At 49.5% G+C, this 26,356-nt stretch overlaps 3 protein-coding genes across 3 annotated transcripts in view; 1 reads left to right on the forward strand and 2 right to left on the reverse strand.

The window, feature by feature from the left end:
* The first annotated feature begins 37 nt into the window (after window positions 1-37).
* Window positions 38-5,490, forward strand: PPIB (peptidylprolyl isomerase B). The gene is made up of 5 exons (XM_081337046.1): window positions 38-250; window positions 1,817-1,930; window positions 2,550-2,643; window positions 3,781-3,965; window positions 5,070-5,490. Exons 1-5 carry the CDS (start codon window positions 74-76, stop codon window positions 5,190-5,192), a joined length of 693 nt encoding a protein of 230 aa, XP_081193172.1. The 5' UTR covers window positions 38-73; the 3' UTR covers window positions 5,193-5,490.
* Window positions 5,491-5,684: 194 nt separating this feature from the next.
* SNX22 (sorting nexin 22) lies at window positions 5,685-14,471 on the reverse strand. The gene is made up of 7 exons (XM_081337712.1): window positions 14,321-14,471; window positions 11,462-11,545; window positions 10,108-10,212; window positions 9,704-9,789; window positions 8,736-8,768; window positions 7,842-7,915; window positions 5,685-6,641 (listed from the first exon to the last, which is right to left on the reverse strand). Exons 1-7 carry the CDS (start codon window positions 14,408-14,410, stop codon window positions 6,484-6,486), a joined length of 630 nt encoding a protein of 209 aa, XP_081193838.1. The 5' UTR covers window positions 14,411-14,471; the 3' UTR covers window positions 5,685-6,483.
* A 692-nt stretch (window positions 14,472-15,163) lies between these two features.
* Window positions 15,164-26,356, reverse strand: part of SNX1 (sorting nexin 1) — a 20,242-nt gene continuing 9,049 nt past the window's right edge. The window contains exons 6-15 of the mRNA XM_081337591.1: window positions 23,665-23,806; window positions 23,445-23,523; window positions 22,232-22,307; window positions 19,865-19,978; window positions 19,627-19,720; window positions 18,618-18,823; window positions 17,553-17,696; window positions 16,795-16,875; window positions 16,134-16,205; window positions 15,164-15,582 (exon numbers count right to left, since the gene is read on the reverse strand). Of these exons, the coding sequence (XP_081193717.1) occupies window positions 15,532-15,582; window positions 16,134-16,205; window positions 16,795-16,875; window positions 17,553-17,696; window positions 18,618-18,823; window positions 19,627-19,720; window positions 19,865-19,978; window positions 22,232-22,307; window positions 23,445-23,523; window positions 23,665-23,806 (1,059 nt within the window). The 3' untranslated portion in view covers window positions 15,164-15,531. The remainder of the gene's footprint in view (window positions 15,583-16,133; window positions 16,206-16,794; window positions 16,876-17,552; window positions 17,697-18,617; window positions 18,824-19,626; window positions 19,721-19,864; window positions 19,979-22,231; window positions 22,308-23,444; window positions 23,524-23,664; window positions 23,807-26,356) is intronic.

Genomic DNA, 26,356 nt, shown 5'->3' on the forward strand with positions numbered 1-26,356 from the left:
GGGTCGTACCATTAGGCAGGCGATAGGGGGGCGGAGGGCGGGGAGAGGAAGGCTGGCGAGGGGAAGGGGGCGGATGCTGGCGGCGCGGCGGGCACTGTGGCCGGGCTGGCGTGGCTGGAGCTGCGAAGGCAGGAAGATGAAGTTGCTGGCGGCCGCGGCCCTGCTGGGGCTGGGCGGGGGTCTCCTGATGCTGCTCTTGCCGGGCACTCATGCAGAGGAGCGCAAGAAGGGTCCCAAGGTCACGGTGAAGGTGAGCAAGCGGGGGTGGGGGGGCACCCAGGCTGAATATTCCCCGTGCATCGCTCCCCCCTCCTCGGCCCACTTGCTTTGCAGCGGGATTCGGCGCCCGTGCAGGCCCCCCCCCCTCCCGATTGCAACAGCCTGGCAGCCGGCCAGTGCCCGGAGAGGTCTCTCTCCCCCCCCCACCCCTGCCTCTGCTGGCCAGTTTTTAGTTTTTCCTCGTGCAGTCGCACACGTGCACGTGTGGACGTGCACGCACACGCGCATTAAGACCGGTGGGGTGGTGGGAAATGGGAACCATCATCCTGGGAACCGGCCGCGACCGATGAGATGTCAATGAGCCGCCGGGATGCTGCCCATGCCTCGGTAGGTGGCATGCGAGCTACGTGGACAGATCCAGCGGAGGTTTGCAGGCGAGTAATGCAGGCACAGGCGCCCCCCTCCCCTAAGGAAGCGGGGACTCCAGGAATAGGATTGCCGGTCATCCCGTGGCAGGGTTAGGCTTGGCAGGCTGGCAGCGGAGAGCCCAGAAGCAGGAGATCTGCAGGGGGTTATTTTTGCTTTCTTTCTGGGGACTCTTAACGTGCCGCATCGCTGCAGGATTGCTCACGAGGAAGCCCCCTTGGATCCAGTGGGATTAACTCCTGGCTGGTTAAGTGCACGAATTGCAGCCTGGCCTTGCAGAGCCCCTGAAATGAAGGAGAGCCTTGACCACGGGGATGTCAAAAGACTTAAAAACTGGACTGTGATTTCCAGGTGAAGAGGAAGGACGTTGGGGAGGGATGAGGACGGCCACCCATGCCAGAAGGACTGGGCCTCTCTTCTGTCCCCAGGAACCCTTCACCAAGTCGGAGATACCAATAGGGTGAAGCCGTTGTTTATTCTAATAAAAGCACCTTAAGGCTTGTGCCCGTTCAGACAGCAGCAGCCTTGTGTCCTCACACGCAGGTCTGGTAGAAAGAAGCCTCCAAGGACATCACACACAATGATGTCACCGCCGCAGTTGCTCAAATTGTGTCTTCTTCATCCCTTGCCTGATGTGCTTACATGGCTTAAATACAAGGAGTCTTCAATGTATAACAGCTCGTTTAGCGACTTGAAAACTGACCGTTATGACCATTTTTTACACTTAACGACCGTTGTAGCGTCCCCATGATCGTGAGATCAAAATTTGGATGCTTGGCAACTGACTCATATTTATGACGGTCGCAGTGTCCCGGGGTCATGTGATCCCTTTTTGTGACCTGATCAGCAAAGTCAGTGGGGAATCCCAATTCACTTATCAACCTGTTACAGCTGCAGTGATTCACCTAACAACTGTGACAAGAAAGGTGGTCAACACATCTGGTCAAAACATGTTGGGCTTAACCAGGCAAACCCTGATGTTTGCAATTATTTTAGTGGTGCTTTGACTCCGCTGCAACAAAGGGCAGTTGGTGACCAAGGAGGGCTGGGTTTCAGCAACCAGTGCCTGGGTGCCAGGGACGGCCTCCAGGAATTGGGTTCTGAATTCAGATCAGGAACAAATTCGCCTAAGCAGCCGGTGCCTGATAGCAGCCTCTGTTTCTCTCCCCAGGTGCAATTTGATGTTAAGATTGGGGAGGAAGAGGTGGGGCGCATTGTCATCGGCCTCTTTGGAAAGACGGTTCCAAAAACGGTGGAGAATTTTGTTGCCTTAACCACAGGAGAGGTAAGTCGGACGCCAGCTCCATGATGCGGTCTTTTCTGAGTGACCGCAAAATTACGGGTTGGATTGGTGCAAGGTGACAACGCTTCACAAGCGGTAGATAAAGCAGAGAGACCTGTAGCTGTGGGTGGCTGGGGAAAAAAATAATCTTCACAGTGATGTTGTTTTTCTGAGCAGGCCTGGCCCCACTGTTGGGTAGAAGGGGGCAGTCACCCCAGGAAGTAGGTGGTTGAAATTATGAAGAAACTAAACCACTCTGCATTTATTAATAATATTGGATTGGATCTATTTAGCTGTTTATTTACAGGTTTGTGTGGCTGCCTGTCCTGGGTCACAACTCTGGGTGGTTCACAACAATAATCCATAAAATGGCTCGCCTGGATGAAGGGGGAAACCCTCCCAATGAGAAAGGGTGGTCTTTTGTGTTTAAAAGCTTTTTGGTGCTCAGTTGGACTAGGAAAACAGTGGATCCACTTTCTGTCCGCTGAAACATCATTGCTTTTTTCACTTGCGGGTTGGGATTCCTGAATTTGCAAGGTGTTGGCAAGGGGGCACTGCCAATGTTTAAGGTATGGGTCCCCTGCATCCAGCGTCCTCATGCTTTGCTACTTTTGTTTGCCAGAAAGGATTTGGGTTCAAGGGCAGCAAGTTCCACCGTATTATCAAGGACTTCATGATCCAGGGCGGAGATTTTACCCGGGGCGATGGAACAGGAGGTAAGACTCCAGACCGTGACAGGAAGTTCAAATGGTTCCAAATTCAATCTCCTTGAGGCGTGTCATGTTTTTTGGCAAAGACGCCCCGTAGCGAACAATAAGTTTGATTACCAACCAGAGTGATGGTTAACAACCTGTGCAAAAAGTTGTACAACTGGGTCTGTCACATGAACGATCCGTTTTCCAACCCTCACAACTCCTACAGTAAGTGGAGTAACACCTGAACCTCCTCCAGAGCGTGGAAACTACGACTCCCAGAATTCCTTCACATCTGAGGCTGCCATCTTGGGCACTACTTCCTCAGATATATATATATATATGTGTGTGTGTGTGTGTGTGTTTTCTGAGGTTTTCGCGGGTGTATGTGGATGTTTGGTCATTCGGGTTTTTTTTTATACACACACACATACATACATACATATATACATATATATATATATATATATATATATATATACATACACACACACACACATACATATACAGCGAAGAGGCTGTAAAGAGTACCACAGTCAGGCCAGCGAGCAATAAAATCAGTTGTGAAAGAAAGAAAAGAAGGCTGTTCGCACAGTACTCTGAGCTATAATATAGTTTATTTGGTGCAATGTGAAGACTGAATCCAGCCAAAGAGAGCTCGGTTATAGATTGGCATGTGAACCTAGTGATTCGGTATGTCATGGATAGGTGAATCTTGGTCTAGGATCGTGTGGAAACGCAATGGCTGAAAAGCAAGGAAATTGGTACTCAAGAGTTCCTGTGGTGTGCATAAGTTCTTCTAATATCTGAAAAGGACCCAGGATCTCAGAGAAGCTGCCTCGGGGAGATGCTTCTCCCTAAAGCAGGAGTAGGCAACCTTGGCTCTTTGATGACTCGTGGACTTCAACTCCCAGAATTCCTCAGTCAGCTTGGCTCAGCTTGGAAACCTCTTCCTTTCCCCTCAGCATGGCTGGCTCAGGAATTCTGGGAGTTGAAGTCCACGAATCACAAAAGCCAAGGTTGCCTACCCCTGCCCTAAAGTATCATGTCCTCCTCCTGAGTGGGTTGATCTCCACGTGTAGTCCAGGTAGATCTCAGGTTGAGACTCTCAGTCTCTTGTTTTGGACAGCATGACGTCTCTCCTGTTCTCACCTTTGCCAGGGAAGAGCATTTACGGAGACCGTTTCCCAGATGAGAACTTCAAGTTGAAACACTACGGGCCGGGATGGGTCAGCATGGCTAACGCCGGCAAGGACACCAACGGGTCTCAATTCTTCATCACTACTGTCAAGACGTCATGGCTGGACGGCAAGCACGTTGTCTTCGGCAAAGTCCTGGAAGGGATGGTAAGTGGGGACTCCAGTTGGGTTGGGTGAGAGCTAGTCTTGTCCAGGCTTTAGATCTGTGTTTCTCAACTTCAGCTTGTGTGGACTTCATGCCGGCTGGGGAATTCTGGGAGTTGAAGTCCACACTTCTAAAAGCAGATAAGGGTGAGAAGCGCTGGTCTAGATGCAAGGGTTCAAAATTAGAAGAGCTGAATTTGACTATTATTACAACTCCGTTGGGTTTCCTCCTTCCTGTATTTGAATGTCTTGTTGAGTCACAGAACCACAAATTTAGAGGATGTACCAAAACAGCAGTTCTGACTTCCTTTTTTTAAAAAGATTGCATCATAGTGACAAGTTGGTTGTGACTGGAGAATGTATTTATCAGTACAGTGCTGGCCTGGCTATGCGATTCTTCCCACTCATTTCTAATTTGTCTTTTTTGATGCCAAATTACCAGCATCTCCATTTTCCCAGGTTGCATTCCACTTGGGTCTACCTTGCGGTCTTGAAGATGTAAATCTCATCTAGATTGAGGTTCTGATGAGGCAAAGCTGGATTTGGCAACTGTTTCTCACCAGGCGTTGTTGAAATAAACGTGCAACATTGCTGGCCAGGCCTATTGACAGTTGGAATTTAATCATACCGAAAAAAACCCATCTCCCTGCCTTGTCCTAAATAAAAGTAAAGGTTTTAGAGGCCTCAACGTCATCATCATCCTTCCCAGCTAGATCAGGCAGGCAACATGATCAGATGAACTAATTTTACTCTATTGCCAGACTCTTATTGCAAGTCTGAAAGTACAAATCTCTCGCCTTCTGTTTTTATAGCCTGATAAATTAGGGAGGATCTTTTCCAAATTGCTTTCTTGGTCTGTTCTGCAGCTCTGGGCTCCCCCTGCTCTTATAGGACCATTCTCTAGGCAACATCTCTTCCCCCTTCCCCTCCCAAGGTCATTCCCATATATTATGACATCATCTTCCTGGACCCTCCACTAATCCTCCAAGCTGCAGCAGGGACAATTAGAACTTGAGAGGATGGAGACCAGAACGTACATGAGATAATGTCCTCCTCCATGGTAGATGGGGGCCATCAATTCAGGACTTTGTTACTACCTCTTTCTAGGACGTTGTCCGGAAGATGGAAAGCACCAAGACAGACAGTCGTGACAAACCCCTGAAGGATGTCATCATTGCGGACTGCAACGTCATTGAGGTGGAGAAACCATTCGCCATTGCCAAAGAATAATCTGGGGTTGCTGGAGGGCCAGGTTCTGGTCTGCAAAAGGGCTGGAGGCCCTACCTTCTTCCCGGGGCCTCATTCATCCTCCTCCTCCATCTGCTGAGTGCCCGCTGCTCTCTTTCTCCCCTCCATGCCGGGTGGTGGGGGCCTCCATTTCTGCAACCGCCGCTCAACTTCTTCCACTTCCATCATCAGCCTTGGTGGGCAGCGGGGCCCCTTCCAAAGGGGCCAGGAGCGTTGCGTCGTCTCAATTCTTTTTGTAAAAAGCACATGGACCAATAAACATGACCATTGTGTTTTTTTTTGTAAGAACATCTACCTTGCCTTTGTCCTCATCAGCCAGGACCGGGGGAGCCCAAGCCGATTGTAGTTGATGCCATGAAGCGTGGCTTAACACATGCCGTAAGCCCAGTTGTAAAAGTGGAAGCTCTCAGCAGTTGCCTTTTGACGAGCAGAAGAGGGTAAAATCCTAGTAGTGACCTCCAATTTTGGAAACGGAGGAAGCTGTTCTGGGCACTCTAGCGGAAAATGGCGTCATCCACAGTAGGAAGAACTTTAAAAAGTGGGTTTTTTGAGGAACTTGGCTAAGCCACAATAGCCCACCAGATCAGGGTTTCTCAACCTCAGCAGCTTCAATTGGGGGAACTTTTGAACTCCCAGAATTCCCAACTGGTGGGAGTTGAAGTCTACCAAAACCACAAAGTTGCTAAGGTGGAGAAACACGGCTGGATCACAGTTCCCATTTTCCTCAGCCATACTAGGAACATTAGCGGTGACCCACCCATTTGGAAGGCCATCCAGTTTTCAGCAGTTCGGAGGAATTACCAGCCGTAAACGAAATAAGACCCGCAACCTCTGTCCCAGTGAGAAGAGGGAAAAGATTAAACAACCAAGGATCACAGGTGTGTCCCCCTTTGCCGAGACCGAACAGGATTCGAATTGGTAGGAATTCTGAGAGTTGAAGTCCACACCTCTTAAAAAGGGGTTGAGAAACTCTTTATTTTACTAGGAATGTCTCCTAAATAAGACCAATGACCTTTCGCGATGCCGTATTCTCCTGAAGAGATGTAGCCGAAATAAACCACAGTGCGTTTTAATGGATAGCCTACTCGACAAGTCTAGGAGTTACTACTATGGATTTCCCCCCCCTCCCTTTCCCCTGGTGAAACCGAGAAGATGCTAAAGAGCAGAGCAGGTAAGCTGTGTCCTCGATCCCTCCGTTTTTCACACGAGAGAAGCTGGCGTGGAGCTCCTCTTCCGAGGCACACAATTGCCAAGCGGGCAGCTCCGTGTGTCTCTAGGCAGGAAGGAAGGGAGCAGAAGACCAACTCAATGGGTCATTGTCATTGTCCTTTGCAGCCCCGAGCCCGTTAAGGGCTTTGCTTCCAGGCAGATGACGGTCTTGGGCGTAGAGGCCCTGCAGGACACCGTTTAGGATTATATTCGGAAGCAGATCTGGATAAAAAGAGGAAGAAAAACTCTAGCAGGTTGCAGTTTCTTGAAAAAGATTTCAGTTAGATTTCCTACCTTTTTTTTGCAGTTGGGAAAGCAAAACTGATTGTGTTACTTACGGCCGGGGTCTGCAACCTTGACAACTTTTAAGACGTGTGGACTTCAGCTCCCAGAATTCCTCAGCCACAGGCCCAGAGATAAATTAAGTCTTTGCCCCCACCCGAGCCAAGAAAGTGGGACATAGAGCTTAAAAATAACAACAACCAAAGCCGTAAAATACAACCCTTGGCGTTGGTTGAAGTAGCTTAAGGTACCAGTTCTAGAGTGAGACTAAGGTTCTGGGGGATTGTGAGTAAGACAGACTATTTTAATAGCTCTCTTTCCCCTTAAACCAGGATGGAGGGGCACGCTGGTTAGCCTGGGCTCTTCATCCAAATTTTCCCAGCTTGGTATCCTCTGGGTAGGTGGGCTTTGGGTTCCAGAATTCTTCAGGCTGGGGCATTGTGGGAAGGTGAAGCCATGTCTGGAGGGACTACACCAGTGTTTCTCAAGCTCAGCAACTTTTAAGACGTGTGGACCACAGCTCCCAGAATTCCCCAGCCAGCAATGAAAACCACACGTCTTAAAAGCTGCCGAGGTTGAGAAACACTGGTCTATACTTTCTGGAAGAGATGAGGGAGACCCCACGATGACCCCTCTAGAATAGTTTCTGTAACCCTCTCCCCCCCTCCCCCCAGCTTCCTTTTTGACAACATGGCCTGGAGTGAAGCTTGCTGGGTGCAGTCATTTTGAAGAGCGTGGCTCCTATCGCAAAATTATCTTTTGGCCTTGAAACCCATTGCATTTTACGGTAGTCCTCAAACTTAATGGAACTTGCCCATTATGGTTGTATGCTGTGACCGTGGTAAATTGGGTCGGCCACGTGATTTTACCAGATTTTTATGACCTTTTTGGCGGCAGTCATCAAGCAAATGCTGCAGTCATTAAGCGAAGCCAGTGCTAAGCAGCTGATTATACGTTGAGGATTTAGAAAAGTCTGCACTTCGTCCTTGGTTTGGCTTCCATCACACCCAACGCTTCCAAAATGCGTTTGGCCTTTCTCAGCCTCTGCTGGATGGCGCAGCCTTGGCTAACTCTTGTTCCCCTTCCTCTGTCACCCCCACTCCCCCCCTGCCCCCCAAAAAAGGCTTCTTCAAGGCTTACCCGTGGAAGATGGGAGCACGTACGGATCGCTGTGGAAGCTTATGCCAGGCCGGTGAGAGAGCTGGGCACAGGAGCTGTGGGAGAGAAGAAAGTGCCACCTTGTGTGTTAGAACAAGCAGGAAAGGGGCAAAGAGTAACAGAATTAACAGTCGGAAGGGACCTTGGAGGTCTTCTAGTCCAACCCCCTGCTTAGGTAGAAGATCCTTCTGGATCACCTATGTTGTCCTTCATGCTATTCAGAGACCTTCTGGGACTTTTTTCTAGGCGGGAGGCTACTCAGGATTTTGGGGTGGCATGCCAGAGTTGGCAGTCAAAGAGAGACAGAGCCAGGTCAAGGAAACAGAGTTGGGGGGCTCGGAGATCTTCCCCTCTGCATCCTATGCAAAAGGGAATGTCACTTTTGAGAATATTTGTAGCTCAGGGTTGAACTGTGGGGTTCTTGGTGCTCTCTCCGCTTGTTTTCTGGCGGACGTTTCATTACCAAACTAGGTAACGTCATCAGTGCTTCAGTGATGTGTATGATGACCAGGGCACTGATGATGTTACCTACTTTGGTAATGAACTGTCTGCAAGAAAACAGCCAAGCTCACAGAGCACCAAGGATGCCACGGAATGTGACTTGCTTAGAGCTTAGAAATTGAGCCTAAATATTCCTGGAGAAGTAGGACTGAAGGAAGTTGGCCTTCTGGTATTTTTTTAGATTTTTAGACAATCTTGTCTTTCTCCTTAAGACCCAACGGCTCTCCGAAAGCTGATTTCCAGGGCTGATGGAAATCCAAGATATCTAGAACATTGGAATAAACAATGAGGCCAAAGTGGTACTTGGATCCCGCTCCCCATCAAACGTTGGAGTGCTCCTCCAGCCCCTCCCTTAAAAAATAGAAAGCAACTTACCTGAAGTCCTGAAAGGAAGAGTTCTCATCCCACCTGTTGAAAGAGAAACCAAATACAAGGTCTTCAATAGAAGAATATTTGTAGCTCGGTCCTTGGTGCTCTCTGAGCTTGGTGGTTTTCTTGCAGACGTTTCATTGCCCAACTAGGTAACATCATCAGTGCTGGAAGGGAGTGGGGTTTGCAAACTGGGTAATGAAATGTCTGAAAGACAACCAAGTTCAAAACGTACTGACAACTCCACAAAGACAGTTCTCTCCATAAAGTTGTCTCCACAAAGACGTATATCGTGGACGGCCCCTCACTGGAGATTTTTAAGAAGAGGCTAGAAAGTCACTTGTCTGAGATGACATGGGTTCTCCTGCTTGAGCGGGGGGGCTGGACTAGAAGATCTCCAAGGTCCCTTCCAGCTTCTATTCTCTTCTATTCTAAATTGCATTCTGCAATATTCTACTCTATTATTTTATTCTGTAATTCTTTTCTATTCTGTTCTATTCTGTATTCTATTATTATTTCATTCTGTAATTCTTTTCTATTCTGTTATTCTATTCTATTCTATAGATTATTCTATTCTATTATTCTATTCACGTCTTCATCTGCTACTTCATCTATTACTCTGAACGCAATCTTAAAAAAAAAAAAGATACTACACTTTATTGTAGTTTGTGAATCAGCCCTTGGTGTTGGATTTTTCACTGTGATTGTTGCCAGGGTGGGGAGAAGGGAAAAGCAGGACATCGGCAACGCCGAAAGGTCAAGATAAGAAGGATGCAATGGAATCCACGCAGAACAGAAGCCCTCCAGATGATCCTGCACGAGGACAGGCAGCAGCATCCATCACCATTGGCCACACTAAAACGGACTGCTGGGACTTGTAGTTCAACAGCCCCTGGAGGAACACCGGTCTCCCTGGCACAGCTGAGGGCAGCTCCTTTCCCTTCCTCCCGTTTCCACTCCCGAGGAATACTCACGCCAAATGGGGCTCCTGCTGGCCTTGCCAGAGCTTCAAGAAATGAAGCAGCTCCTTGGGAAGAGTTTGGTTCTGCAAGATGACGCCCTGCGGGGAATGCAACAAGTAGGGGGAGTAAAACCCTCCCCGAGGCACAGAGGAAGAAGAATCAAACGGGAGAGGTGGCTTCAGCAGGGAATAACCATCTCCCTCCCCATGCAGTAAAGCAGAGGTCCCCAACCTTTCGGGCACCAGGGACCGGTTCCTTGGAGAGAGGTTTTTCCGTGGACTGAAAGATGCGTGGTTTTGTGTGCTGCCTGCATCCCACGGATGGGGCTTTGCTTGTTTGTGCGGACCGGTTGCGGGCATGCCGCGGCCTGGTACCAGTCCACAGACCAGGGGTGGGGGACCCCTGCTGTAAATCACCTGCAAATAAGCTTCTAATCCCGCTCTCCGTTGCTGCAGAACCTTCACCATCCAATTCGGGACCCGTTTGGGTGGGAAATCGGGAACCTGGCAGCTGCCCTTGATCTAAGGAGAGAACCGAGGACACGGTGCCTATCAGGACCTGGGCGCCCACAGAAACGGACCAAGAAACTGCCGCGGTTCTGAAATTGGGAATTTTTGCAGGGAGTCCTCCCCTTACAGCAGTTTAGTGGCCGTTCAGAGTTACAACAGCATGGGAGAAAAAAGCCATTTTTCACACTTGACGACCCACTGCAGCATCCCCAGGGTCACGTGATCAAAATTCGGATGCTTGGCAACTGGTTCGTATTTATGACCGTTGCAGTGTTCCCGGGGGTGCTGGGATCCCCTTTTGTGACCCTCTGACAAACAGTGTCAATGGGGAAGCCAGATTCACTTAACAGTGTTCCTAATTTAACAACTGCAGTGGTTCACTTAACAAGAAAGGTCGTCAAATGGGGCAAAATCCCCTTAACGAACGTCTCGCTTATCAACAGGAATTTTGAGCTCAGTTGTGGTCGTAAGTCAAGGACTCCCCATATTGCACTGCTGCTGTCCTCTGTAGGCGGGTCATTCTTGACTTAGCCATTCATTTAGTGACTGCTTGACGTTACACTGGCAGTAAAAAAGGTGACTTACAATTGCTCCTCGCAGTTACAACCATATTTGCATCTCCGTGGTCATGTGATTAAAAAATTAAGGCACTTGGCAACCATGTTGGCGCTTGGCAATATATATTTACAACAATTGCCGTATCCCAGGGTCAATTGATCGCCATTTGCAACCTTCCCAGCTGGCTTCTGACACCAAAGTCAGTGGGGGAAGCCGGATTCATTTAACGACCGTGTGATTCATTGAACAACAGTTTGCTAAGCACATTGATTTGTGCTTTAAATTGTAAGCCGCCCTGAGTCTTCGGAGAAGGGCGGGATATAAATGGGATAAAAAAAAACAAAAAACAGTTTATAGATAACAGCTGCAAAAACAATATTAATTGATTCATCTGCATATGGCTTGGTGCAGTACTCAAAATGCAGAGGGCCGAGAAACACATGGAATCCCAGGTACACCACCCTTTCATCTCCAGCAGGTGGCAGCACATAGCCAGCTCTAGCTGATCTCCAGAAGGTGAAAGAAGGCCTTCCTTGATCCAATGCTCTTTGGAAGGGAGACCACTATGAAATCCCATGGCTCTGGCTAAATTAGAACATGGGGTGGGGGTGGGGATCCCCAAAAGGAAGCAACCAACCACTCTTGTGCTGATGGCAGAAATATGAAAGCTCAACCAAAGAAGGAAATATCCCCTTTTACTCACCCTTTTATGAAGGGTGTAAAACTCGCTGTAGCGCTTCTCCACGCAATGCTTCCTTCCGTTACACACGATCTCCACTTTGAATACCTGCAACGGCATCCAGAGGTGGGTCAGATTCACAGGCCCTGCCTTCAGTTACGTCCCTGCTGACCTGCCGGGTTCAGAAGACTCTCCTTGCAAACTGCAGCGTCCTAGACATCCTGGCTAGAGAGAGACCAGGCTGGAAGGAGAAGCTTTTCAGCGCTTCTGAATGAAAGAACGAATTTGGTTACCATCCCAGCTGTTTCTACCTTGGCAGCAGCTCCAGGGAGGCTCCGAGTCCGAGCAAAGGAGAGAAATGGGAGGAGTCAGCAGAGGCTGGCCTGAAATCAGAAACTGCTCTGTCTTGGCTGGGAAAGTCCTCCTGGGCAGTTCCCATCTTTTCTAAAGTCTATCCATGCAGAGAGACCGCACCTGATAACTTTATGCCTCTGGGTGTGTCTGCTTTCTGCTTTCTGTTTTTTAGAAGTAGCTGGTCCTTACTTTCTTTTTACTACAGTTGCGAGAAAGGGACTGGCCCAAGGTCACCCAGTCAGCTTCCATGCCTAAGGCAGGACTAGAAGTCACCATCGCCTGGCGATAGGCCTAAAGTCACCCAGTCGGCTTCCGTGCCTAAGGCAGGACTAGAAGTCACCATCGCCTGGTGATAGGCCTAAAGTCACCCAGTCGGCTTCCGTGCCTAAGGCAGGACTAGAAGTCACCATCGCCTGGCGATAGGCCTAAAGTCACCCAGTCGGCTTCCGTGCCTAAGGCAGGACTAGAAGTCACCATCGCCTGGCGATAGGCCTAAAGTCACCCAGTCAGCTTTCATGCCTAAGGCAGGACTAGAACTCACCGTCGCCTGGTGATAGGCCTAAGGTCACCCAGCCTGCTCTCATGGCTAATGAGGAACTAGAATTCACCGTCTCCTGGTGATATTGGCTCAAAGTCACCCATCCGGCTTTGTGCCTAAGGTGGGGCTAGAATTCACTGTCTCCTGGTTTGTAGCCCGACGCCTTTAACCACTACCCTGAAAGGCCTCTTTGTAACAAACGCATTCTGTTTCTCAATCCAAGTTCCCCCAATTGCTTTCCTTCCTAATTTGTGGATTTTCTCAGAGGTGTCTAGTTGAGCTCATAGGAAATAGATAAGGCACCCAGCCAACTTTCCGAAAGTCCACTTCTATATCAGTAAAACTTGCCCCTCTCCCATGACCTGTAACTTGATCCCTTCTCCTGCAAGGTCCATAAACTTCCTCTTAAAAGGTTCAAACTGCATCAGGGAAGGAACATGATGGGTGGTGCCTTCAATCCAGGATGTTAAGGCTAGGAAGAAAACACACACACACACACACACACACACACACACCCTTCTGCCAGGACATTTGAAAGGTGACTGCAGTGTCCCCCAAACGTGGCTGCCTAAGGATCCACTGCCTGCCTTCCTTGCTTCTCCTTCCTAGCTGTGGTGCTGTTTACCAAAGGACACAGCCCCAATGCACAAACTTACCTTAGAGAAAATTCAAACAGGTTCCTCCTCCAAACCGCAAGGCAGGCCTATCAGCCCCTCTCGCCTGAAGGCACGGAAGAGCAGAGCCAGCCCAGGGAGAAAGTTTGCATTCCCACAATATCCCCCCGAGTTCAGCAGGAGTCAAGAAGTCACTCAAATGTCTCCAGGCCAGAGCGGGTTTGCCTTAATCCCGCTGGAACCAGAGGCAGGAAGCTGACTCACACAGGTCTGGGGGGGGGGTGAGGGGGAGGCTGTGGGGGGGGGGAATTCTCAGGTTTCCAGAGCGGAGAGGCATTTCAGATCAATTCTCCCTTGGGTGACTTTGGCTGCCCACCACACAAAGGGCGAGCTGTTCTTCCCCGAGCAGGTGATTTCCTGACCAGCCTTTCCAGAGAGAGCAAAAAAAGCAGGGCTGAATAAGCCGTTTGTTGGTTCCAAGGAAGAGTCTCCTTTCTCTTGATTCCTGGCTGGATTTGCACAAACAGTGCGCCAGTGTCCAGGTGCCAGGAAGACGTTTGCCTTCCTCGAAATATGTCCTAAAACATTCCTAAGGTCCTTCCCCTTATTTAAAGGAAGAGGGCCGAATCCCCCTGCCAGGATCCCTGGCGCTGCGTGACATCTTCTGCGCTCTGTACCTGGGGATGTTCCTGAGGGCAATTGAATTCTCTCTCTCTCTCTCTCTCTCTCTCTCTCACACACACACACACACACACACACACACACACACATCTCTCTCTCTCACACACACACCCCTCTCTCTCTCTCTCTCTCACACACACACACACACACACACACACCTCTCTCTCTCTCACACACACACACACACACACACACACACACACACACACACCACAGAGACAGAGAGAGAGAAATGCTGCTAACTAGCAATTAGGTCAGGCAGAGGAGGGGGAGGACCAGTTTCGGGAAAACCTCATTCCTAAGAAATACGTCTGCCTTTAAAAAGACTTCTGGGGGTGTGTGTGTTTCCATAGGAGTAAGGTCCGCCAGGCACCCGTTCAGACGTTCATGCGGTCCTCCCCACTCCTTCCCCTTCTCTCTCCTGGATTGAAAGCTGCTCCCAAGCCAGCGCCTTGAGGAAAGGCTTCAGGCTGCAGTCCGCCGGCTTTCCTCTCCTTTCCCCTCTCCCGCTTGAACTCCGGCCGCCCTAACCCGGGTCAGCAGAGCCCTTTCCCACGGGCCCCGAGCTCGCCCTCCCTAGGCAAGGCCAATTGCTCCCTCCCGGACCCCGGGTCGCCCGCCCGCCGGCCCAGAGAGCCGCGGAGACGGAGGAAGGGTCGGCCTTGCCCGCCCCGCCGCCCCTGCCCCGGGACGCACCGTGCGAGCCTTGCCCGGACTGCGCGGCCGCCGAGGGGGCGAGGGCGCCCGCAGCCTCACCGCGCTCACCGCCACGGCCGGCTTCAGCATCTCGCAGCGCTGCCGGCCCGGCGCCCGTCCCCGGCCGGTGCTTATGCCCGCCTCGCCTCGCTCCGCCCGCCCTGCTCCGCCCAGTCGCGCCGCAGCCCGGCCGGCCTCCGAAGTGGGCACGTCTGGATGGGCTCAAGGGAGGCGGCGCTGCCTACGACCCCGTTTCCTTCCCGGCCGCCGCGATTGCCTTGCAAAAGCAACTCGGGCCAGCAACGGCACCGGTGGGATTTCCGCCTGTCCTGCACCGGGAGCCGTGCAAGAACTCCCAGCGGCTAATTCTAACTCGAGAGCCCCACGCTCTTTCTCTCCGGATTCGTTTATATCGGGGATTGTCCAACTTTGGCAGACTTTCTAAGGCTTGTGGGACCTCAGCTCCCAGAATTCCCCCAGCTGGCAAGAAGACCGTTGTTAAGTGAGTTTTGCCCAGCCGTTGTTAAGTGAATCGCTGCAACCGTTTAGTAACACCGTCGTTAAAGGAGACCGGCTTCCCCTTTGGCTTGGCTTGTCCGAAGGTTGCAAAAGGGGATCGCGGCAACCTGTCATAAAACACCAACCGGTTGCCAAGCGGCTAGATTTTGACCACGGGGGGGGGGGGGATGCTGCAAAGGCCGTTAAGTGTGAAAAAGGCTTGTGATGTGGTAACTTTGAAGGTCAGTCAATGAATGGTTGCAGGCCATTCCAAAGCCTCAGCAAGTGCCCACAACACACTCGCCACAGAGACCAACAGATGCACAAAAAGACAAGGGAGCCAGCTTGCCCTGATTCTGAGTTTTATTTTCATTTGCTGTCCTGGCTTCAACGTCGAAGTCCGAAAGCTGTGTGCGCATTCCTGCCTGCGCTCCGCTACTCCTGGCGGGGCTCGCCTTGTAAGCAGGAAGCGAGTCTCTTTTCAATAGGAAAATATATATATATTTATATATATGTGGTGTGTGTGTGTGTGTGTGTGTGTGTGTTTATATATATTTATATATGAATCTAAATGGAAAAAAATAATATACAGTTAGAAGAGTTACTAGCTGGGGAAACGGCTCCTTCGACAAGGAGGATCATCTCTGTAGGATCCAAGGCCAAGAGGTATTAAGTGATCAAGGCAGTCCAGATCAGGAGGAAGGGTGGCCCGCTTAGGAGATGGCCTTCGCTTCCGGGAGAAAGGCTTCCCAATATTTCACCAGCTGGGGGTGGGGGGAAACAAAGAGAGGAGACATCAGAGAGCAAATCTCCAGTTGCTTATCAGAAAGATTCCTGGCATCCCCCTTCCCCACTTTATTGTGACCCTCCGGGTAATCCATGGAAGTGGCGAAGGCACCCAGGCAGGAAACAGGAGACGGTGAATTCAACCTCAGGCACAAAAGCTGGCTGGGTGACTTTGGGCCCATCACCAGGCGTTTGTGAGTTCTAGTCCTGCCTGAAGTCATGAAAGCCGGCTGGGTGACTTTGATCTAAGTGCTATTGCTAGGCGCTAAAATAAAAGTCTATTCGCGTGAAAGGAAAAGCCCAAACCATATGAACCTCCAAGTTATGAGGCTGTTTTGTTAGAGCTCATATTGCTCCAGCCTACAGACATGACTAGAGCTGGTCTTTCTAATGTCCATCTAGGTGTGTGTCAGTTGCAGGGGACCAAAGGCATCAACGAAGGAGGGGCCCTATTTATTGATAAGCCGAGCTTGTCAATAAATACAGGCTGTGACACCTGCCAAGGGGATGCTCAGGACACCTCTCTCACCTGCTGCTGTGAATGGAGCAATGTCTCCAGGTATTTGGTCACGTGTGTCCGGAAATCTTTCGTTTTTTCTTTCTGCAACATAAGTTTTAAGAAATAAAAAAACACAGGCACAGACAGGCAAAGCACCAGAAAAGATCCCAGAACTGGAATTTGGCCTGACCATTTCCTGAGTCGGCAAATTAAGCCCGTATGTGTGTGTGTGTGTGTGTGCGTCTCAAGTTCAAGAAAGCAGCAGACAAACAGCCAGCTACACAACTTGCTGGAAAAGTGCAACTGAAATTTTAATGCAACGGGGGTAGGTAGGACACGAGGTGGGGTGGAAATCGAAAAACTCAAAATGGAGGCTGGGACTGGGTGAACAAAGCCCCGCCTCTTTTAAAGGAGCAGGTGGACTCTTGATAATTAAATTACATTTGAAGTCTCCGACTGGGTTCTCCTTCGTTTTTCCTGGGACTGAGGAAGCTGCTGATGGAAAGGGAATCTATGGCTCTCTTAACCAGGGAAGTGAATCTCTTGTTATTATTAATCCATTTTCTATTATTTCAGGGAAGTGATTTTTTTTTGGGGGGGGCCCAGACATTTCCTTAGATTAGTTCTGCTTCTTTTGGCCCGGTGAAACTGGGTGGGGCTCCGCAGTGCTAAAAGAGGCATTCCCACCTACCTCAAACCGTAAGACCTCTTTCCGGAGGACAGCAGAGAGCCGTTCAAACTCCCGCTCGTACTGGGTCACGCGAGATTCCCACTGAATAAATGGAAAAATAGATATATGTATGTATGTATATAAAGGTAAAGGTTCCCCCGTACATGCGTGCTAGTCGTTTCCGACTCTAAGGGCCGGTGCTCATCTCCGTTTCAAAGCTGAAGAGCCAGCGCTTGTCCGAGGACATCTCCGTGGTCATGTGGCCGGCATGACTAGACGCCAAAGGCGCACGGAACGCTGTTACCTTCCCAACGGAGTGGTCCCTATTTTTCTACTTGCATTTTTACGTGCTTTCGAACTGCTAGGTTGGCAGAAGCTGGGACGAGTAACAGGCACTCACTCTGCTAAGCGGCACTCGGGATTCGACCCACCAAACTGCCGACCTTCTGATCAACAAGCTTAGCGTCCTAACCCACTGAGGCACCGTGTCCCTTGTGTGTGTGTGTGTGTTTGGTCACCAGCAAAAGGAAAACCAGATCCGTTTACAAATGACATGGTTCATTTAACAACTGCCTTAATTTTGCTTGACAATCGTGCCAAAAAGGTCAGTAAATGGGGCTCATTTACAGTCGTATGAGGACTGGCGGGTACTGCAAGGTTTATATGCGATGAAATGCAAGTTGCAACTGAGAACTAGACTCCACCGTGGGGTCACTAGGAGACGTTCCTATCTGGCAGGGAGCAAAGATTTCGGGACAGGTAGGTGACCTCCCTCTCACCTCCGAGATCTCCTCTTTGGCTTGCTGAAGTTTGTCGGGTTTGTTGGCCCACAGAAGCCTGGCCTCAGTTTCGCGTTTCTTCTGCAGCGTGACCTGGGCATCTTGCCAGCGCTGCCAAGACTTCATTCTCTGGTCAAAGGCAGCCTGTCGAGAGGGAGGGGGAGACCCATCGCTGGAAGCATCTGACCATCCAGGGGGAATGAGGGTTTGGCTCAGAGGAGAGATAAAGGGGGCAAATGCCTAGCAGAGATCCTTGGCGCCCTCTGAGACGTTTCATTACCCAACGAGGCAACATCGTCAGTGCTAGAAGGGGGTGGGGTTTGCTCTCTGTTCGACGTGAAATGACGTCCTTCTAGCACGGAGGATGCTACTTAATGGAACGTTTGGAAGAAAACCACCAAGTCAGAGAGCATTTCCTGCCTGAGCAGGGGGTTGGACTAGAAGACCTCCAAGGTCCCTTCCAACCTATTCTATTCTATTCTATTCTATTCTATTCTATTCTATTCTATTCTATTCTATTCTATTCTACTCTATTCTACTCTATTCTACTCTATTCTACTCTATTCCTATCTCTATTCTATTCTCAATATTCTATTCTATTCTGCAATGTCTATTCTATTCTATTCTCAATAAAGATTCTATTCTATTCTATTCTATTCTATTCTATTCTATTCTATTCTATTCTATTCTATTCCATTCCATTCCATTCCATTCCATTCCATTCCTCCCCTCTACTCTATTATTCTATTCTGTTCTGTTCTACTCTATTATTATACTCTATTCTAATATTTTATAATTTGTCATTCTATCCTATCCTATCCTATCCTATCCTATCCTATCCTATCCTATCCTATCCTATCCTATCCTCTCATTCTAATTCTAATCATTCTACTTCTACTTCTAATTGTATTCATTACCCTTCATTTCAACTCTGAGCTACATTCATTGACTCCTACCAGTATAATGGACCACCAGCGTAGCCCTCGCCCACCGCCATAACCGAGGAGCTCAGTGGGCACCCTCTGCTCCACCCCGGCCTTCAGCGAGACCCCAGGAACCCCTTACCCTGACGGCGGCTAGCAGGCGGATGTAGTCGCTCAGGACTTCCGCCAGGAGAAAGAAGTCACTGTTGGCCTGTTCCTGCTGCAGCTGCTCCATCTTCTCTTCCACCTCGGCCAGCTGGGAAAGTGCCCGAGACAAGGCCGTGTTGTCCTCCGAGCTGCCCAGCATGGCCAGGCTCTTGGCGAACTGAGAGGTATTCAGCGAGAGCTCTGGGGGGACGGAAGGGGGAGCGTGAGAAGGGAAGGTCCCACTTCCTTGCCAGTGAAACGGAAACTCAGCAGAAAAAAGACCAAGGAGGGGATGGTGATGCCGGGGGTGGGGGTGGGGGTGGGGATGGGGAAATGCCAAAATCGGAAGCTCTGAATCCTAAAAAAATCCGTCCCTTTTGATCGCTCCAGCTAAGCTTGCTGGGAATTAGAGCAGAGTCAACTGCCCTCCCCATCTTTATAAAGTAAACAACCCCAGGGTTTGATTCATCCGTTAAACATATTTATACAGCCACTCAACTCACATAGAGGTGACACCCGCTGGCTTACACATTTTTTTTAAAAAAAATCACTGTATAATAAAAACACTTAAAAAAAACAATAACAAAAAAACCACCATCCTAACTCTTCGTGGCAGCAACAACACAATAAAATCAGCCCCTTGATTGGCTCCGTCTTCCGTTCGGGGGTTCCCAGGCCTGCTGATAAAAACTACGTTTTTAGGGCCTTTCAGAAAAGCAACAGGGTGGGAGGGAGACACCGCACCATAGAGGGGAATGATGGTTTATCAAAAGGGATCCACCCCCCAAGAAAGGCCCCTTTTTCGTGGTGCCACCAGTCGACAATCCCTAAGTGACAGGACTCACAAGGGGTCCCGTTTTCCAGAGACTGCCTTTTAAGGTGGACATTCTTAACCTGAGGACTGCCTGTAAGATCCCGGATGCAAATCCTGAGGTTTCGTAAAGCTGAAAGGGGACCCTACAGTTTTCACACCTACCCTTAGCTCGTCCATCAAGGGACTTTACCTTTTCTGTGACTGACCAGCATTTCTACAACTGCGTGCAACTTCCGCAGACGTTGCTCCTCGCCTTCCACCTCCTGGAGTTTCTCTTCGAACCACTAGAAAGGAGACGGGGCGGAGATCCAACCCGACGGGTCATGGTAGGAAGAGAATGCGAATTCAGAACAATCTCAGGCAACCCAGCCAGGGAGAAGGGATAGGAGAGTGGTTTCATACGTATCGTGAAATGCTCGACGGCTTACAATATCTGACTCGTTCATCTTGATGGTCATTTTGCTGACTGCATCTGTGGCTCGGTTGAACATCTTCAGGAGGCCGGCTCCACTCAAGGTTTGGGTGCCAAAAGCACGGGGCAGCTAAAAAGAAGATGGGAAGAAAAATCAACCGCAGGGTGCATTTGGTAAATCACTGCTTCTCAACCTTGACCATTTTAAGGGGTGGTGGACTTCAACTCCCAGGATTCCCTAGTCGGCTGTGCTGGCTAGGGAATCCTGGGAGTTGAAGTCCATACACCTTAAAGTGGCCAAGACTGAGAAGCAGCGATACATACTGTGTATGCCATCTTGACCTCTGGAACAAAAAACGAGCAGGGGGTTGGACTAGATGACCTCCAAGGTCCCTTCCAACTTATTATTATTATTAAATCAGCAGAACCAAGGTGAGAAGATTGAGATTCAAGTCTCCCCTCCACCATGGAGTTCACTGGAGGATTCTTGGTGTGTTACAGAAACTTCCTTGGCTTACAAACATAAGCTTGGCTGAATCAGGACACGGATGAGCGAGCAAAGCAAGCCAGGATAGATTAGGTAGTCCAGAAACACATTTGGAAAAGGACACGGCAAACCCTTTGGAGTTGCCGGAAAACGGCATGGCTGTGTTCACCTGGACCTGAGCTGAGCCCATCTTAGAAACGTCGTGCATACACAGAATTTGGGAAACATGGGAAAACCGCACAGCCCAAAGTTGCAAAGCTTTGTGGGTAACTCATAAGCCGCACACATACGAATCTTGTAGCCAAAGCCACACGCAACACCGGCTTCCTCTTCAACCAGCCGTCTGACCACGAGAAACACAGAAACTTCAATTCTACAGATTTAAAATGAAAAGGAACAACCGTGTGTCTGCCTGGGGAAAAAAAAAAACCAAACCCAACCCAGGGTTCAAAGGTTAAGGCTCTTTCTGCCGTCGCTTGCTTTCTCCAGACCAGGCACATAACCACACGCTTGTACTCGTGTCTAAAATGTGTTTTGTCTGCTTTTTTTATCCCTTGGGTAATCGGTAGCCCTGTTTCCTACAAGCCCATCATTTTCTCAGCAACCGCAAACATTTCTGAAGGCGGCTTGGAACACCCAAACGGCCGGTGTGACTCAACACAAAAGGAAAACAGAAAGAGAGAGGGGAGCAAAATCAGGAATAAAGACTCAGCCTCCAAGGGGGAGGTGGGGAAAAAAAAATCTTCTAGGTCAAGCGCCGCAACTTATACTTTCGAGTTGTCAGGAAGTGCAACACTAGGAGACAGTGAGTTCTAGTCCTGCTTTAGGCAGGAAAGCTGGCTGAGGGACTTTGGGCCAATCACCAGGAGACGGCGAGTTCTAATCCCGCCTTAGCCATCAAAGCAGTTGGGCCAATCACCGGGAGACGGTGAATTCTAATCCCGCCTTAGCCATCAAAGCGGTTGGTTGACTTTGGGCCAGTCGCTGGGAGACGGAGAGTTCTAGTCCCGCCTCAAGACACAAAAGCCAGCAAGGTGACTGGCCAGCTCCTCTCTCTCATCCCAACCCACCTCACAGGGCTGTTGTTGTGGGGAAAAGAGGAGGAGGAGGAGGAGGAGGAGCAGGAAGGAGTAGCAGCTATGTTTAAATAATAAGTGGGAGGGAGAAAAGAGCAAGATTTAACACCCCTCCTCCCCAAAAAAACCCCCCAAAACCCCTTCACATGCCATCCCGTCTTAAGCAGCTTTTTTGTAAAGCAGAGAATCTGGATTGTCCCTTTGGACAGGAGAAGAGCCCTGTTCTGTCAGCATGTTGCAATCAGCGTCACCTGGAGCCTAACTTGAACGCGGTTCAGCAGAAAGGCACAAAGGGGAACCGGCTGAGTCAGCAGAGTCCTTCAGACCCCTCTTCTCGCCAGCCAATCTGCGTCACTCTTTTCCCATGGTTGGCTTGTTCTGAAAGAAGCTGAGATCACTTTCCGCTTCACACAGCCCTCTCGCCTTTCACAAAGTAGCCTGTTCCTGAAAACGGGGCCATTAAGCTCCAGCTCAACAAAAAACCGCAATGTGGGACAATTTCTCCAATATTATCCTTGTGCCAAGGTCACTTTTTAGGCCAGGGGTAGGAAACCTTGGCTCTTTTGTGACTCGTGGACTCCAACTCCCAGAATTCCTGAGCCAGCATGGGGGAGCTATGGCCCCTTCATGACTTGTGGACTTCAACTCCCAGAATTCCTGAGCCAGCACGGCTCAGCTTGGAAACCTCTCCCTTTCCCCTCAGCGTGGCTGGCTCAGGAATTCTGGGAGTTGAAGTCCACGAGTCATAAAAAAGCCAAGGTTGCCTACCCCTGTCTTAGGCCACAAAAGCACAGACTCGGCTATGGTAGCAAAAACCCACCTCGTCTTTTTCCAAGAATTCCCGGACATCTGGGTCCTGCAGCATGGTGGGGTGGCTTACGGTTCTTTGAATATATCTGTGGCATTGGAATAAGGAAGTTTAGTTTACCTTGGTGAACAATCCCGCATTTTAAAAGAGAATTACAAGGCATGCTGATTCGTTTGACACCATCCATGGATTAGAGGAGGGATAATCACAGGCACATCCTGCTACCAATATTGGAGGCAGGGATGGGGAGGATAACTAAAAAAAAATTATCACTCTAATGGCTGATTCCACTCCACCACGGAATTCACTGGGTGACTTCTGGCTTGTTACACTCAACCTCCAGTACGTGGACTGGTACCGGGCCGCAGCATGCCAGCAACCGGTCCACAGAAGCAAGCAAAGCCCCATCCTCTGGTTGCAGGCAGCACACAAAACCACGCACTCCATGGAAAAACCTCTCTCCACGGAACCGGCCCCTGGTGCCCGAAAGGTTGGGGACCTCTGGGCTAGAAAACTAAATCAGACTTGGGATGGGTGACTACCACGGAATGCCCGAATAGGCTGGGAAGTCCGCAAACATTATGGGTTAAGGAGATGGCAAAAATTGTTTGCTGCTGTTTGAAACCAGGATGGCTGTGTCCACCAGGAACTGAGCTGTCTTAAGGGAGGTGTTGGGCACCCCTTGAAACTGGAAGCATTGGGGGAAGAAAAAAAACAGAAGAAAAACTGAGGTTATCCAAGAGGCTTCCCTTTCTCACTTCCGTATTCGGGGGGGGGGGGGAGATCTGAAGCAATTTTCACCTGGGTGAACTTCATCAGCCTTAGCTTCTCCTGGAATCTATTCCAGCCAAGAGGATCAGATTTCAGGAAACCTAGGCCATGTTCCAGAGAGTAATCCCCATCAACTGTTCACAGGAATGGCCCTACTGAACAAATCTCTGAAGAATTTTGGAAGGACATGTTCTCCTGAGATCCATTCCAGACGGGTGGAAAGGTGAATGAGATCCTTCACAGGTTGACCCCTGAGGACCACCCGCGGGGAAATAACTAGGGACTTCTGAGATGCGTTGGATATTTGTTCCTCTTGATCACACCACGGTAGGCAAGCCCTTGAGTTTGCTTCCTACAGGGCAAGTTTCCCTACCCAGAGTAACAAATCCAACGACACCACCTTGTGGCTTTGCCAAGCTGCAACAGCCACCCACGAGACACAGGAAACACCAACCTTTCTAAGGCAGCCCTTCTTTTCTCCAAGAATTCTGTGGAGGAAGAATCTTCTTTTCCAACTTTGACTTTGGTCATTCCTGGGACAAGAGAAAAGAAAGTCGAGGACGGACGTTATCTGCATGGTGTATATACCAGGGGTGCAATTTAGATGTCTCCTGTGAAGCTAGGCCGTTGTGTTGAACTTGGGAGATACTATACAAGCCTGCTGGCCTTCTCACCTATTAAGCTCTTCTCGGGAGGAGGGGGAACAATGATTCCCAGCTGTGCGTGTTTCTCCAACAGCTTCTCATATAAGCCCAAAAAGTCACTGAATCGCCTCTTCACGGAGAACTGCTGGCTCCTGAACATTGGCAGAGTGGTCTGAGGGACAGGAAGAATCAGGTTAGCAAAAGAGGAGCCTTGATACAACTGAGACGGCATTCTCAAATCCTCAAATGTCTGAAGGGTATTCCACACAAAAGGGAGATGATTTATTCCCCATGGCTCTGGAGGAAAGGACCAAATAAAATAAAATAAAATAAAATAAAAGCTATCCAGAAGAGCTTCAACCTGGCTGAGCATCTGTCAGAGATACACCTGAGTGCAGTGGGAGCACAACTTTACGCTGTGTGGGACTTCAACTCCCAGAATTCCCCCGCCGGCATGTCGCTCAAGTTGAGAAACGTTGCTTTCGTAAATCTTGCTATGGACAGGTGGTTAGACCGGCTGGCTTTTATGCAACAGGTTAATTCACAGATACAAAGGCAGGCACACACACACCTGGACTGAAAAACCTGAACGGTGTGTACTTTAAAGTCTGCCTTTCTACCTAGGCTTCCTGAAGACTTCAGAAACAAAAGACAGCCTACAAACCTCAGAAATGACATTCAGGATCGTGTGGGACATGCAGCTGAGTTATCGACAAGCAATACGTTGCCCCATAGTTTTCATTCTCTCCCCCAAGGTGGCAAGCACCTTATACTCCTGGTCTCTTCCCCCCCCCTCCAACAACAACCTTGTAGAGTGGTCTGGGAGGAAAGAGGAAGATTGGCTCAAAGTACAACTTGATGGATTTAATTTTTCTTTTTAAAAAAGGACACGCAAACAGTGCTAGAGATGAAGCTGCTGCGCTCCTGAAGGGACCAAACACAGCCAGGATAAAAGAAGCTTTTGTGTAGCCAAGCATCATGTCGCTTCCCTCTCGGCAAGATTGGATGTCTCCTCTCGGTTTCAAAAAGTAACCAGCCGTGAAGCGCGGAAGAGGATTTTGACGCACGGCTTGAGGACACGCTGACCCAGTTACGCGGCTAGTTGGAACGGTGCACAAGGTATTTCTGCCAGCTGGCAAAAGGCAATAAATCGGAAGCCGAAGCCACCTGCGCTGCAAAGACGCGGCAAATCAAAAGAAGGTGTAATGGAGGGGAAACTGGCCTTTTTATGTGGTCAGAGCTTTTGAGATGTGATTGCGAGGAAAAAAACTGGAACAGATATTGGCACTCACAAGAAACTTTGCTGGGAACATTAATGCTTTACTTTTAAGGTTCATTCCCGAGGTCAATTCATTTTATTGTAGGGGGGGGGGATGGCATCTTTGCTATCTCCAAAATTCTTCAAGCACTGTGAAATTTATTGCTGCAAATTTAGAAAACAGCAGTTCATTTTTGCTTTTTTTGGTACTACATAGAGGATCTGCTGCTGCCTGGGCTCGAGCGCTAGAATTGTTTCTGTAAGTATTTTAAAATATTATTATTTTTGTTACTCTACACTACTGTACTGCTTGTAAGCACTTTGGGAACTGTTCAGCTCTGGCACTGCCGAGAGAGCAATGTCACAGGTAAAAGTTGAGATATGTATGTATGTATGTATGTGTGTATATATGTATACACACACACACACACACACACACACACACATGCATACACCCAGAGTTAATGACAATAAGTGGGACTAGAATTTCTGTTGCTAGGTGATGCAGTTGTGACGTGCTGTCATGTGAAGGCGTGGCGTAACGACAGCAACCACGGCAGCCCCTATTGCCATCATTAACCAAACCCGCCGGTCATCAGGCAAGGCCCCCCTTTGATCTACGGCCATTTCTGGTTTGGTCCCTGCCAGACCCGAGCCAATGTAAGGCGAGGAACTGCCTCCTGTTAAACTCACCCCACCTGCCTATCTCTTCCCCCCCCCACACACTCTCCCATCTCTGCCTTTTGGCATCAAAATTAGGTGCTTAATGCACCTATTAGACAGGGAAATCTTTTGATTTCCCAGGAGCCGAAAACTCTCCTCGTCTGACCTTTAGGAACTGGGGCAAAATAAAAGACTCAAACAAAGCCTCCCGGCCCTAAAACAGGTGCAGCTGATCCTTTGTCCGCACCCCCTCCCACCCCCGACCCCCTCCTTCTTGAAGGCTTTCATCTGAGAGGCTTTCCCAAGTCACCATTCAGATTTACAGAGGAGGAGGAGAAGGAAATGAACAGATGAGGTTACGGGTCTCAACCGACGGCTGTTGTTCGAGACCATCCATGGGGTGGCTTTGCTAAGAGACCATGGGAATCAACCTGTGTGTTCAGAACAGGCTTGGCGCCCTTTCAAAAGGGAAAGTTGAAAGCCTTCTCTGAGCACCACGAAGTCCCGAAGACAAAGCCTCAACACCCACGCAGAGAGACAGGAAATGACCGGAAAGATGAACCCACATGGAGCTTTTTGGACAGGTGGCCCGCGAAGTTCACCAAATGGTCATTTGGAAGACAGTTGCCTAGTAAATCTTAAACGCTTGGTGACATCATGGGGCCGTGGCAGTTGTCGTTTTAAAGAGCTGCAGAAGCTCAGATGGGAGACACTTTGCAGAATTGGCTGGAATTAAAAGCGTGGGAGACCCTCTGGATTTTTCACCAAGATCTCTTCGTTCACCTTCTCCAACCTCGGAGA

Source organism: Vipera berus (assembly GCF_964194415.1).
Source record: "Vipera berus genome assembly, chromosome: 12".
Taxonomy (NCBI): domain Eukaryota; kingdom Metazoa; phylum Chordata; class Lepidosauria; order Squamata; family Viperidae; genus Vipera; species Vipera berus.

Coding starts and splice junctions, on each gene's coding strand:
- SNX22 (XM_081337712.1), bottom strand. CDS start 14,410: ATGCTGAAGCCGGCCGTGGCGGTGAGCGCGGTGAGGCTGCGGGCGCCC. Junction 11,546..14,320: donor GTCCGGGCAAGGCTCGCACG/GTGCGTCCCGGG, acceptor ATGCCGTTGCAG/GTATTCAAAGTGGAGATCGT. Junction 10,213..11,461: donor TTTACACCCTTCATAAAAGG/GTGAGTAAAAGG, acceptor TTCTCTCCTTAG/ATCAAGGGCAGCTGCCAGGT.
- PPIB (XM_081337046.1), top strand. CDS start 74: ATGCTGGCGGCGCGGCGGGCACTGTGGCCGGGCTGGCGTGGCTGGAGC. Junction 251..1,816: donor GTCCCAAGGTCACGGTGAAG/GTGAGCAAGCGG, acceptor TTCTCTCCCCAG/GTGCAATTTGATGTTAAGAT. Junction 3,966..5,069: donor GCAAAGTCCTGGAAGGGATG/GTAAGTGGGGAC, acceptor ACCTCTTTCTAG/GACGTTGTCCGGAAGATGGA.